We start from the raw sequence: 14,813 nt of genomic DNA on the forward strand, positions 1-14,813 counted from the left end.
TGCCTCTGGATACCATTGGTATCTCCTCCTGGGATATCCGCTCCCGATACCTGAGATAGAGGGTACCCTACCGAGGAAGTTTCCGTTGTTATTGTGCCAAAATTCTGCAAAACTGCTGCTGGTAGACAAACGTTTGAAGACTTGGAGTCTACAACCTGAAACAGCCTCTTAGCTATGTTTCCATACGTTGCACTACGTCTTAAAACCCCTCATTCTGACCAATGGTTACTATCCAAGCATCGATCGCTCTCAAGTTTATGGATACCGCTATGTTTTAGTACTTTATAGAGAAATTATATCACCCAAACTTGCTGTCCACATAAACCATCATAGTATCTGTTTGTGATACATATTTAGTTATTTGCCTTTTCTCTCGTACTTGAACAAGGCCAGTTCAGCTGCCCGTACACTCTACAATAGTTGGATGTATGTCTTTCTCCATTACGTGCTGCGGATAATCAACAACTCCTCCTGGGTAAGTAAAAGCACAGGCAACATGTTTCGCCCTAGCACGTACATAAATAAAAAACATTGCCATTCACAATGTCAATAGCTCCAACTCTAACAAATGCGAGTCCTATTACATTGCATATGCTTGTTTTACTACATATGCTTCCTTTCAGCAGGTTCGGGTTTGCCCTGCTTTTTAAATGAAAAATGTGTCCATTTTATTAATTTTGGCATCCTGACTTTTGGGTAGTCTTTCTATTCTGCGTTTGTTCTATGAGCGGTAACTCTAAATACTATGCATTTGGATGGAGTCTGACCTGTTGTATAACTTCCTGTCACCACCTTTCCTTCGATAAATTTCCTTAATTTAAAACTACTCAGTTCTAGATTAAGCTGAAGGTTGTTCTGTAACATGGTTTGAGTCTCTGCTTTCCTTTGTTCCCTTCTGCTCCTGTGAAAGAATAAAATCAATAGTTGTTTGTGTCGAAGCATCCTGGCTCTTTCTGCTGGTACATCTTCTGGAGCTGGCTTATCTCTCAATTGACGTGACGTCACACTACATCATAGTGGAATCCGTGGTTATTGCTTTCCTGGTTTTGAGCCCATATTGTTCTGTGTCTCCAGTCCACAGAAGATTCTGTGCTTAAGTTAGGAATCACATGGTTTTCCTTTGTCCACGTCAATCAAAGGTTACACAGAAGGGATGACCTCATTGGTAGCAGGTATTTTGCTGTCACAGCTTGTGAGCTTCTATGTGAAGGCCTCTACGTCATTTAAATGTGGTGGGTGCAAAGTCTTGACAAAGTTAGATCTTGTGGCCTTTATATCTGAGTTATAATTTCTTCCTTGGTTGCACAATAATCTTTTCCTAAAAAAGTGCGATCTAGTGAGTATATCATCCGGCCAGTGTGTGTTCGTGGGAACATTCCCTCTGTGTGCTAAGTCTGGACTGAGTTACCTTTCTTCTGGCCAGTCTCCAACATTTTTCATGTTTCCATTTTTATTTGTGTTTACATTCTCCACTCTAGTTCAGTAAACAGGAGTGTGCGAGACAAGGGGAATGCATTAACCTCCTGAGTCTTTTTACTCCTCTAGTACAGTGTCTGTTTGTTCTTTACTAGACCTCCAGCAGAAGACCCCTGTGGTGACCCTCCAGACCCCTAACGTAGAAGACCCCTCTGAGGAAGAATCTCTCACACTCTTCTGCGATGTCACCAACTTCTACCCAGAAGACATCAGCATTGAGTGGAAGAACAATAAGGTGCTGGTGGAGAAGGCTCGCTACACCAACGGGCCTGTCTCTTGCTCGGGCCCAGCATGTTCCACCTACAGCATATTAAGAGTGGGAAAGAATGACGGCGGTGGAGACTACACCTGCGAGGTGCGCCACGTGACCCTAAAAGCAAGCCCGGAAACCGCAACTATATATGATGTCTTTGGTAAGTAGTTTTCTTTTTAATGATTTTGTATCCTTTCTGAACCTAGTTTGATGCAGTTTCCTCTTTTTGTGAACGTTGCTGTGATCAATTAAGGATCGGCTATATATGGCCTTTCCCCGTCCCTCCTTACCTCCTATGGAACTATCCATGCATGCTCTCTACCAACTATTGCCAAGATAGAAGAGGTCACCCATACATTGAATGATACAAACTATATCCCTCAATGCACGTGACCTCAATATTTCATGCATTTCGTGTTTTTTGCTCCAAATGTGCCCTTTAACTCCCTGTTGCTTTTTCTCATTTGAGATATCACATCCTGCCATTCCTTCCTGCATGTAGTATCACTTCCTGTTATAGATTCCTTTAGTGATACACCAGGCACCTCCATTTGCCTTTCCCTTTTTTTTTTCAGTGTTTTCTCCTTGCATTCTGGTGTGGCACGTCACTTTCTGCCACTGGAAATTGGGCTGTCACCTGTGCTCTTACATTGTCAATGGGTTATTTCTTAATGGGGCATCTATCCACAGTTGTATTACGAAAGTGTATTGTCGTAATTACTACATTGTCTTTTAAAATGTATTGTTTTCGTTCATTCGTAAACGTTTGTTAGTGAATACATTTTGAAGGTAAGGTAAGGTAGTCTCATGCACATATAAAACGCGTCAGCAGGAGCTCTCCTTTCATTTGGATGTTGTGCTGATGAGCCCTACATTTATACTGTGTGCGACAAATTAAAGCCAGGCTGGGCTTGTTTCAGAATCGACACCTATGAACTTTACCACTTAGACAGAAAGCTCGCGAAATATGAGCCGTAATTCAGTGCGAAGGGAATGACTGCATGAATGAATGAGTGTGTGACTGTTGAAGAACGAGCTGCCACCGGAAGATGAGCGCCATCTCCTTCATGTTGATACTTCTATGTTATATCCCTTTCATGGCGAAGCTTCTTTGTTCCATTCCGGGTTATTGGTGCTTCTAGGCTCTATGTTCACGATGCGTTGCAGAATGTAGACGGGGAACATATAGATTCGAAGTACCGAGCATGTCTGGCTACATTCTGCCAATTTGCCGCTTTTACACTGTTCAGAAAATGACACACTTATAAACATGGGAGCTTCGATTACCTTCCAATGTGTTAATGTCACGGTTCATGGAATGACGCGTTAGATTCTTGGGTGTAACGAAGCAAGCTGACATGGCCACAGCGGGCGGTCACGAGAGAGATCGCGGGACAGTCGAGCAGTTGAGACAAAACTTTAGAGAAAGTGCGACCTTTTTTGGCTGTTCAGCCAATGAAGTAGTGGAAGAGATTAAAGTGCCATTGGACCACCCAGTGACCGAACAGAGAATCCGGGAAAGACGGGCATCAGAATCCAGAAACAAGTCAACAATGGAAACTCTTCTGATACAGCACCCCAGTGAAGACATGTTTTGCAATAGTTTCGAGCATGCAATTTAATCCTAATGGTGTGGTAGACCAACAGCAATTTGTTCAAGAAAGAGCCCGAAATGTCGTGAATGCAGGGAAAACAGCAGCGTTCTGTTAAAATCTACGGGTCCTCGGAATTGATTAACAGTTGCAGGTTGACCAAGCTTAAAAACGAAACATTCAATGTACAGAGGATGGAGCAATGACGTGACACCATTTCCGGTAAATTGTGACTTCAGGGTGCACTGGGAAATTGTTATGAACCTGGACTATCATGTGTCCAAACATTCCCTCTAAAGAAGTCTCAATGGAACTGCAGGAGACTTGCAGCGCACAGAGGCACAGCTATCAATACTGCAGCAAAGGCAGGGTCCCAGGCGTCGAGGGGCCCACTGTGCCACAAATATTATTGTTTTTCAGTAGGAAAACATTGGAAAGGGGCCAATTGTTGTTGCATGTATTAGGCCCATGACATCTTTGCTAAGCCACTGGTATCGCACTTCATCTCTTACAGTGAACGGAATGTACCTGGTGAACTCTAGGCTTCCTTTTTTTTAACACATCAATTTCAACAATGCTTCTTGTCATCTAAACATAGCATTCCTTATAAGATCCTGAGTGGCAAGAAAGACTTTGCATGTGTCCCACGACAGGTTCTCTCCTTGTGCTTTCATCACTCATAAGATACCCATGCATCCGTCTTTGTGCCACTACACATCATCTGCAAAGAGACAAGGATTTGGCTGGCAACACAATGCCATCTAAAGCTTCATCATTGAACCCAACCCATCCTCCGCTCCCTGCGAAACATCCTTTCAGGGAGGCGTCTTATCGCCACTTTTGACTTCATCACTGGTAAGGACTCTAGCCATCAAGGGTGAGTCTTCTTTCCATTACAGTACTTATAATTACCGATTCCTTCTTCCATCTGGAGCTCCCTTATAACAACATTTGTTTTGTTTTGCAGTTTTGTTACACACCCCACCGGCCATCATGCTGAGGAAGACCATGAATGGAACTGGCAGCTGTTATCTGCTGGGGGATGAACATGATGAAATCTGCTCCTGGCAGTCTTATGCCTTAGGAGAATCTTATGGGCCCAGAGGGTGTTGCAAAACACAGCATCATGGTCCAACACATTCTCTCACAAAGTCAGTGAAACTAACCAACAGCCTCCATTTGAGTGTGGCAGCAATCTGTTACAAGCATTACGTTAAATGCAAGTGAATCAGGTATGGTAAACAAATCTGGTACTTTTTCTCTGGGAAAGACTTTGCAGTAAGACATTGTGAGTCATGATACAATGATGTCCTGAAAGGCAGGAGGGGGCGAGTTGTGCAAGTTGGCATCTTCTGTGAGATCAATGAGGACCGTCTGCGTACATCTAAGCTAGATATGCAACACATGGGGGATCTTTATTACTAATGCAAAGTCGATGTCCTGTCTTATTGAAAGAAGAACACATTCATCTTGATAGTATTTCATTCAAATAAAAATGTAATTGGTGTCAACAGTTGTCTCGTAACAAGAATCTAAAAAAGAAAAGGCTGGGAAGAAATCTAATAAAAAGCTTCCTTTCAACAATGAGACTGTTTTAAAGCAGTCGTGCAGTAAACACTATATATATTTAGAGAGAAACGTATGCTCGGCGATAGATGTCTTAATTAAGGAGGAGCTTTTTTTACATCTTTACTCAACCTCAATTTTTCTGACTGAAGCTCCATGCATTTTCCACAGCAAACACTAAATTTGACTGCAGTTGTTTGTATCACAGAGTTCTATTAAGGCACTGATATATTTGCCTAGGGTGTGGTCTTCAAACCATCTCAACAGCATGATCTGACATCGTCCTTTGGAAACAAGTGTTTTTTAAATTTCCATTTAGATAATTTATTTTACCTCACTCATCCCAGTGTGAGTTGATATGCAGTTTTTATTTGCAGAGAAGTGTGACACCTGGAAGATTCTGGCAACAACCTCTCTCAGACTTATTTCATAGTATACAATCACAAAATTCAGAACAAAAGGCAAGAGGAGATTGTCAACATACAGAATGATCTATATTGTCATAATGTTTTTGAAAGAGGAAGACCACGCCCAACGGCAGGAAAAGACACACCACACAAAATACTCCAACAGAAACGTGGGATCCAGTTTCTTGTTGATTATGCAGGTGTCACTAGAACCCAAGTGCCCATAGTAAATGACAAGCAAATAAGCAAATGTATTTCAGTAAAATCCCAAGTGTATAACGTTGTCTTTTTTCAGCCACATGTCATCAATGATAGGTATCCGGAAAAGGTTTCCATGCTTAATTGTGTAATGATCGCCTCCGTCTGGTTAAAATAATGGATAGATGAAAGAAGAACTGAAGCTGGCATTATCAAGGGACCTGACGAGTGATATGGAACCCACCAAGGAACTGACGGCAATCGGTAAGGAATTAAAAATTTGAACTGTTTACAGCCATTTCATCATCCACAGTAAACCATAGCCTGTCTAACCAATGGTTCACAAACAACGGCACATGTGCATGTTACGCCTCTTTAAAATTGCTTTATATTCCCCTACCTCTCCCTTGTTGTTGTCAAATAAGCAAAACATAAAAATATCATGATAAAAGTACTTGTGTTTTGAGTGCAACCATCTTATGGCATGCTAGACTATTTAGCCAATGTAAGGTGTCAAACAGTTCTCTGGTGTGCATTTCATTTATCTTTAAAAAGCTCTAAAACACCGAGAAAAAACTTGCCAGATCTATGCAATTTGGTACTTGAATTCGAAAATGGCTTTTCAATCACACCTCAGCATGGGCGTGCAGGACCCTCTGTCCTCTACTCTAATTCATGTAAACACACCTCAGTATTTACCTGCACCTTACACTGCTATTGAAGTGATCGGACAAAGAGACAACTATTCAGCAGACCTAACGTTAAGCTGTGTTGTCCACTGCTGTTCACAAGCAAAGCAATGTAAATGTGCATGCATTCATCCCTGCTGCAACCCCTGCAATTTCTATACTGAAACATCCAAGTGTAGTTTGACCTTCTTACTTCAACTACACACTATAACGAAACTTGTTATTCCAGCACTATTACCCTACAGACATCACCCCAACAAGATGCCTCTCGGTAACCTCCAGCTGCCACTGTCATTCAGTGCTTCGGGAAACACATAACATGAAAAGTGCAGGTCATTCCTTCTGTCCAGTCTCAACCCTGTACTCCTACAAAACGTTATTTACCATTCGACTGTGGCGTCTGTTGTGCCACAAAGAATGCTTTTCTGATCTTGTCCATAAATAATGGCCTATTGGTGTCACCTAAACTAGTTCCTCTATGTCACCAGAATAGTCCAAACCTCATTTTGTAACATGAAAACTTCCATGACTGCATCGATAGTTTATGTTCTATCACCTGGAAAACACCGTCTGACAAAAGGCCATTTAGTGTTACCTAAACAATGATTTACTGTGCACCTGTGCCACCATTTTAGGACAGTGTACAAGTTGGATCTGTGTTCTAGGCACATGGGCAGGGTAATATTCTATGGCTAATGACTTTTGAATGGATTTCTTGCAGCACGCTTCCATTTGCTGAAGCCACTTAAAAAGTGTCTGAGCATCACACCACAGTCACTCTGAAATCATCAGTGGGGAGCCAATTGACGATCACTGTGGTTATAGACGAGAAAATTCCCAGCACAATGCGCTTCTTTGTTCTGGAGGGGGGGGGGGAAGGGGGATGTATTAAAGATTTTTTTAAATGCAGGATACTAATCTTGCAAAAATTAATTGACATAAACTTTGAAGGAATTGTTTCTCTAAAATCCAGCTAAAATGTGTTGCTATAAAATTTCAGCCACAGTAAAAATTACCAACTTTGATAGTGGAATTTTCTTGTTTCATACCGCTACCACTATCTAAAAATATCTATGCAGTTTGATCTTTGGGCTTCTATGTGTAGTTGTGCATAGGAGGACTATTTGAAAATCGAAGAGTTCAACGGAAACAGATTGGTAGTCTGCTTTCATGATGAGATCAGCCCGGATTTGATTGGTTTGTTTTCCTGAAATATGTTGTAGTACGACTGAATTAATCACACGTTTCATATAGAATGTCAAGGTTGGTCTGTTTTCCAGTATGTCGATTTGTCAATGGGCTATTTGGCTTGATTGCAGAATGATTGTCCAGCTGGTCTTTAAGTTTGTTAGTGAGTGGCCTGGTTGATGATTGGTTCTCACTTGATCTAGAGCAGAAAAATAAGCTGGTGGGTTGACCTTTGCTTGGATTTCCCAAAGTCATAAAGCTATCAACAGACACTCATGATGAGCTTCATCTATATGGTTTTTCAGAAGATAAATACTTTTCTGGCACTACAAATCCTAATCTAGTCATGTACAGTCCAATATACAATTATGGATTGGCTGGTAATTCAGTATACAATACCTGAGTACTACTTCACAACATTGGATGCACTAACTACACAGGTACTGAACCTTACTATGGCACCAGCGGTACTGAGAATGGTATAAGAAATTATGTATTTATTAATTAATAAGTGCACAATTGTCATAATTTTAACGAATGACCTCCTGGTCACTTTTCCATTGTCACTTTTTGAATTTTTGGTCTTACTATTATAACTGCTGATTCTTTCTATAGAATCAATCCCTAAAACCCATTTTGCCATCTTGACTTTATCTTCCAGTGAAACATTGAATCCTATGTGTATCGCCATCGACTCTCCGAACAACATCCTGGTGTCCTTGAAGAAGAAGAAATCTGTCATTTTAGATCATTCTTGCAAATTGATGACTGCATTACCGAGAACTGTGAGACTAGCTCAGGGACCAGTCTCCTGCGTGGCTGAACCTTCGTAAAGGTGAGCAGGAGTGTTCTCCATGCATATGTGCTGCAGCAGAACTTGCAGAAACTTGTAAAATCACAATCACTTTTTGTACCTTGAATGCTTTGTGAGTTTACAACTGTTAAATGTCGCCTCTTGATTTCATGCTCCTCTTATCAATTGTGCTTCCTCTTCCATTGTGGCGTTCCCTCATCATCCTCTTCATCTACCTCACTTCATTTGACACTCTCTTTGTCTACTTTTGTCTTTTTGGCTATCTGCTTTGTTTGTTATCGCCCTCGTCGCTGGTTGAGTCCTTCCTTTTAGTCAACATCAAAGAATATCTCCTTTATTTCCATTGGCATGATTATATATTTTGTGACAGAAGTGCTTGAATAGTATCATTATGTTAATATAATTTCCTTCATGTCCATCTGCTTTGCTGACTGAGGGCCTGTTTAGACTTTGGCAGATGGGAATTTACTTCCCCACGGCAAAGGAGTAAAGTACTGAAAAAGTACCAGCCTGCCAAATGTAGAGATGTCTGCCAGCCCGGCAGACATGTCTTGCATTTACAGGAACCACCATCAAGGTAGTTCCTGTAAATGGTTTGAAAGTTGGACGGTCAAACCTTCACATCTCTTTTTAGTTTAAAAAATAAAATCCCTAAGCCGAGTTTTGTTGTTGAAAATGAAAAAAATCAATGACCCCTTTGACATGAGAGTTTTCTCCCAAGTAGAGAGAGTCATATTACAGTTTTCACTATCCCTTACCGCTAGGTTTTATCTGGCAGTGACGGACAGTGAAAACTTGCCATTTTTCTGCCCACTCTAACTAAGGGTGCGGTCGTACAGTAGAACCTCAGATGGCCATTACTCTTTCAGCTGTCAGAGGTGTATATCGACAGCCGAGACGGAGTAGTCTTTGTTGTCAACATACTGGAATGGTACTACATCGCAACAAGGTACCCTCTCCGCCAAACTCTAAATTAGGCCTATTCTTTCAAATCGCTTTTGGCAAAAATCCCAACATTCACATTAGTTTCAGGATTATACCTCTCTTCATCTATTTCCACATTTATTGATTTTAATTGTAATACAGAACAAAACCAAGGACAAGGAACAAAGGAGGCCTGGCCAGTAGTTACAAACTCCAAGGGCCCGATGTAGGTCACCAAATACCGTTCGGTAACGGCCGAATTCGGCCGTTACCGACCGGTATTTGGTGATTGAGATGTAGGGGCCATTATTTTACTGATTCGGTAAATTTACCTAATCGGTAAATTTACCGATTCTGTAAAATACCGGATCGATAATTTTACCGATTCGGTAAATCCCAGATGTAGGTAGCACTGTTTAGAGTGCTACAGGCCTTCAGAAATCGGTATTTTATCACCCAATACAATTGGGTGGTAAAATACCGAATTCAGGTGTACATGCACATCTGTGCATGTACACCTGTGCCATGTGACACACAGACATGCCCTTAGGGCATGTATGTGTGCCACATGACACACAAGCCTGGAATTGGGGTGCTACAGGGTGTCAAAGTGACACCCCGTTCACCCTTTCAGGATTCGGTATTTACTGAATCGGTAAATACCGATTCGGTATTTCCCATTGATTCCTATGGGCTTCAAGGCCCATAGGAATCAATGGGAAATAGCGATTCGGTATTTACCGAATCGTACAGAATTGGTAATTTATTACCTACATCTGCTTGCTTCCGATTTCCGACTCTTAAATACCGAATCGATATGATTCGGTATTTAAGAGTCGGTAAATCGGAATTACCTACATCGGGCCCCAAATCTGTTACATATATTTGATAAAGTGCACAGTTGACCTAATGGGCTCTAGAGAGAGTTTAATGATGCTGTGACAAGAAGTACTTGGACCCCGGATTTTCTTGAATTTTTTCTTACGGCCCCTCCACTTATATACCGTCCATTCTGCTTTGCCACTCACTCAATGAGGAGGGTTCTGCCTAACACAAATGGCATGCAATATTGTGCTTCACTATCAGAAATCCTACCCCTGCAAGAGTCTGATGTGCCCCAGCCATCCATTATGCCAGGAGTGAAACGTTGGTGTTGTGAATCTGTCAACAGTATCTTCATAGCCTCCAAACCCAATCTAGGCTTTAGTATACCCTGTGTAGATAAGTAAACTGGATCGGCCTGAAATTCGAGGTGGTGGTCAGAACCCACTGTACCATTAATGCCGCCCACCAATCCTTATCATCAAGTTTGCATAATCTAGCTCCAAATATGTCCTTATCTTATTCAGCGGGTGTGGGGAACTAATTAGCATTGATCTATACATTCTAGAAATACCCTTTGTGTCTCACAGGTTCCAGCACTAATTTTGCTTCTAAGGGGTTTAGTTCGGGAACATCTCGCAATATATCTTTATGCACCAAAAGAGCATGACGGAGTTGGAGATATCTAAAGAATTGGGATTTATTTTGGTCAAAGCTTACAGCGAGTTGTTCATATTATTTCATATGGACTTCTTCCAACATGTCTCCGAACTGAGATATCACAGTTCCCACAATATAAAATCCTGAAAAAACCGTTACATGTGAGGCAACCACATCCTACATCACAGGAGGGCCATATTAGCTGGCTTATTCAGCCTTTCAATATATTGACTTATTTGGGGATGGAATATGGGGAGAACCTCTATATAGTGAGTGCAGGGTACTGTGGCCCTCTAGAGAGTCAAGTTACAGGTATATCCCTGGATCGCTCCTGTTGCCCAGCAGCCAGTCTCCTATGGTGAATATGCGCGCAACCCAGCAGAATAAATAAAAGTCTGTGACGCCTAACCCTCCGTCAAACGCAGTCATGGCACACTTGAAATAGGAAGCTCTCTGGAATATACCCTCCCATTTATATCTAGTGAACTTGTTCTGTAAGTCAGAGAAAAAAGTTTGTGGGGAACGATGGTGTTGTTCATAGGGGAAACCAGTAACGCAGCCTTTTCATATAGCATTATCCCTCCCGCTGCAGAAATAGGCAAGTTGGTCCATATCTCCATGTCTCTGTGACAATGCTGCAACACAGAGGCAATATTAAAGTTGCGGTACCCTCTTTGGTTCAGAGTCACCATGAGGCCCAGATGCCTAAAGTGATCCTCTGACATCTGGATGGGTGTGCCAAGGGGATACTCTAGTTTCTCACCATGTACCTGCACATAGATGTATTCATGCACATCAACTATCAGTTCAGATGCATCGCCGTACCCCTGTAGCATTTGCCTCACCCATGGCAGCAGTAATTTACGGTTATTGTAGATAGAGAAGAATATCATCTGTAAATAAGAGGATATCCTGTTTTTCAACTGTAAGACCAGCAGAACCCCACCAGTTGAGCGTTAGATCAGATCCATTTGGCTATGCACTGCATAACTAAAGTGAAGAGGAGTGGAGAGAGAGGACAGCCCTGCCATATGCTCCTGTTACAGAAAAGGGATCTGATAGCATGCTGCTTTTTCTAAACTGCGCCTTGGATGCAGCATACAGGCCTGACACAGGCCAATAAGAGGTGGCCTATATTCATCCTTTGGAGCACCTGTATTACGAATGGCCAATGTATCGTGTTGAATGCCTTTTTAAAATCTATCAGGGCTGTGGCTGCTTGAGGAGAAAGATCTGCAGGTCTGCCAGCAATAAGTGGACTCTCAGCAGACAATGTCTTGTCCTTTGGTTAGGGATACATGCAGTTTGATCACTATGGTCTAAGCTTCAGATAACTTTGGTCAGACAGGAGGCCGAAACCTTGTCAAGTACTATGGGTTGTCCATTAAGCATGGAGGTAGGTCTCTATAAGATATCCACCGGTCAGGGGGCTTGTTAGGTTAGAGAATTCCTATTGTTGGGGCCAGTTGTAGGTCATTTCAAAAGGGCCCTTTGTTCAATACTGCATGTGCCTAGTGCCTTCCCGGAGGAGAGGCAGCAATGGCTGCCTGAATCTCCTCCATTGTGATTGGGATGGCAAACTCCACACAATCCTCACCAGGTAGAGAGTGCATAGAAAAATAATTAGCAGTGGGGCACTGCTCCTCTAATCTCAGAGGGGGAATGTTACTAGTATAGCCTTCACTAATAACTAGTGAAGACAGAAGCAGCATTTATAGAGTCAGTTACTTTCATATTGACTTCAGTATGTATTAAAGGGATACACCTAGTGGCAGTATTGCTACTTTCTGAACAATATTAACTTTCTAGTCTTTGTAGTCCAGCTCGTATATTTTGTTTTGGGACAGTGTCCCTGTTGATATGGCAGTGTCAGCTTTCCTGTCTTTGTTGCCCAGCTCATATATTTCATATTGGGACAGTGTCCATGCTGATATGGCGGTGTCTATTGATTTTTGTCTTGATTTTAGTTGGAGCAAGGACAATTACATGCACTCTTCCCAAATGCAGTCATTCATTAGATGTCCCTGCAATTAGGATACTGACACCTCAAGTCAGATCAAAGTCCAGATTTACTATGATTTTTGCGTCTTTTCTTTTTCTTTCTTTTTTTGTGGCACAGCCCCAATGCAAAATTAGGGGGAGCCAGCACCCTAGTCCCTCGCATACGCTAACAGCCATGAATCGGTAATCTGGGTGGTACAGTTTCATCTCTTTTCATCTTTACATTATGTATCCTCCCTTTTACATGACTTCCTGCATTATACTCGTTATTTATGTACCTTCTTGTGTTAATCTCTAGAGCATTTTTACAGTGACACCATTCTCTGCTGCATAACCAGCAGCTACTCAATCAGATTGTCTCAGACTCTTACGTAGTGAATGGATAGTACTTTGGGCATTGGCTGACTAACCACCCTTCGCCAGCCCTTAGATTTATTCTGAGTAAGTGCACAACATCAACCTTAGCTCTGATTTGACCATGTTTTTATCTATGGGCTAGACAGTTGTAACCGATACAAACTAAGTATCTGGGCAGAGAAAACAGTAAGACAGCACTCTGCATCTCCATGCCCAACATACTATTATTCATCATAAACCATTAAACCATGTAAAACTTGCCATTCATCAATTTTGGTACTCATGCTATATTTCATTTGCAAGGTAGTTGAAGTTCATGAATTCATCCACCATTCTGCTGATTTTGTCTTATTTGATGAAACTTTAAAAAATAATCTGTATCACAATATAGGCTGTCCAATGACTCTGCTGTGTAAGGTCAGCACTCTTTTAAAAGGTTCATTGTTTTTATGTGAAAAAAATCATCTGCCGCTGCCATAAGTTGTTTGTGTCTCCAAACAAAATAATAAAGTCGAATCATTCCCTTCATGCCACCTTGAAGGCATTAAAATATTACCCATATCCCTTCTTATGATGTTTCTACGGAGGTGACAACAGCAGCATTCTCTGAAATAAAAACAATGTGCATACTAAGAATCTTAAACAACCATTTTTAAATGTAACATTGGAGAATCTGTGTTGTGGTATGATTCCAACATGTTTGATACCAAACATGACCAGGTTTGGTGCAGCCATTATATAGTTAGACATCTTGTAATGGCTGATGTCCACTATATGTCCTAAAATGACTTATCGTACTTACAAACGCCTGGAGAATCGATTCTGGAGTTTGTAAGGGTGTCCTGCTCATGATTGGGCACCCTCACACTTATAACCAAGCGCCCTACCTTCAGCACTGAAGACCCTACCATAGGGGTGACTTATAGGTTTTAAGTGCAGTGACCACAGATGTAAGACAACCAATATGTCTTGTGAGAGGTGCAAGCACCGTCCTACAAAGGCTAAAATTGCAAGCCTGTAGTCAGAGTTTAAGTGGACTCCCCTGGGTGGCACAGTACATTCTGAGGCCCATGGGAGACACCTGGTGTACCTATTCCCCAGGGTACCTCAGTACCATGTACTAGGGACTTATCAGGGTGCACCAGTAGCCAATTGTGGATGTATCAAAGTACTTACCAAAGCCATTTTGGGGGAGAGAGCACAGATGCTGGGGTCCTGTTTAGCAGGATCCCAGCAGACTACTGTCAAAACATACTGACACCAGCAAAAAGTGGTGGTAACCATAAAATAAATATCCTACATTCCTACACCTTCGCTCTACCCTCACACACAGGGCCTAGAGACTCTGCATTGTTGCTTCAGTCAGCTTGGAGCCAGGACAGGGGAGGCTGGAAATTCATTTCATGCACTTCAAAGACACTGTCTAGAAGCTTATCCCACCCCCCAGAACCAGAGCACCAGTGTATAAAACAGGACCATAGACACTATCTCTTCAGTACACTCTGGACCTGTGAATACTCTGCCAGGAAAAAAGACTGCTGTGCTGCTACAATGCCTGCCACTGTTGTGGACTGCTGTTAGAAACAAACTGTTGCCCTGCTGTGCTGGCCTGCTTCCCTCTTGCCTGGGGAAGAAGACCTGGACCTGCAACTTTATCATGAACCCAGGACCCAAGAGTGACTCAAAGAGCTAGTCTGCTGGCCTCCTGATCTGTGCCTCAGGGACACAAAAGGCTCTGTATCCAGCTCCTGGACCCAGTTGTAGCGTGTTCTTAACATGGTTTTTAAATTCTAAGTTTGAAAATGCCACTTTGAGAAAGTAGGCATGTTCGTGTATAACCATTCTGTGTGCCTCTGCCTGTTTGTG

General features: G+C 42.1%; 1 protein-coding gene and 1 gene segment (V, D, J or C); both read left to right on the forward strand.

The window, feature by feature from the left end:
* LOC144755687 (immunoglobulin alpha-2 heavy chain-like) overlaps window positions 1-14,813 on the forward strand; it is a 1,801,746-nt gene that overhangs the window by 1,016,987 nt on the left and 769,946 nt on the right.
* LOC144755686 (uncharacterized) overlaps window positions 1-14,813 on the forward strand; it is a 233,426-nt gene that overhangs the window by 115,993 nt on the left and 102,620 nt on the right. Inside the window, exon 5 of the mRNA XM_078644864.1 lies at window positions 1,572-1,889. Within this exon, the coding sequence (XP_078500990.1) occupies window positions 1,572-1,889 (318 nt within the window). The remainder of the gene's footprint in view (window positions 1-1,571; window positions 1,890-14,813) is intronic.

This window comes from Lissotriton helveticus, chromosome 5_1 (assembly GCF_964261635.1).
Source record: "Lissotriton helveticus chromosome 5_1, aLisHel1.1, whole genome shotgun sequence".
NCBI lineage: Eukaryota > Metazoa > Chordata > Amphibia > Caudata > Salamandridae > Lissotriton > Lissotriton helveticus.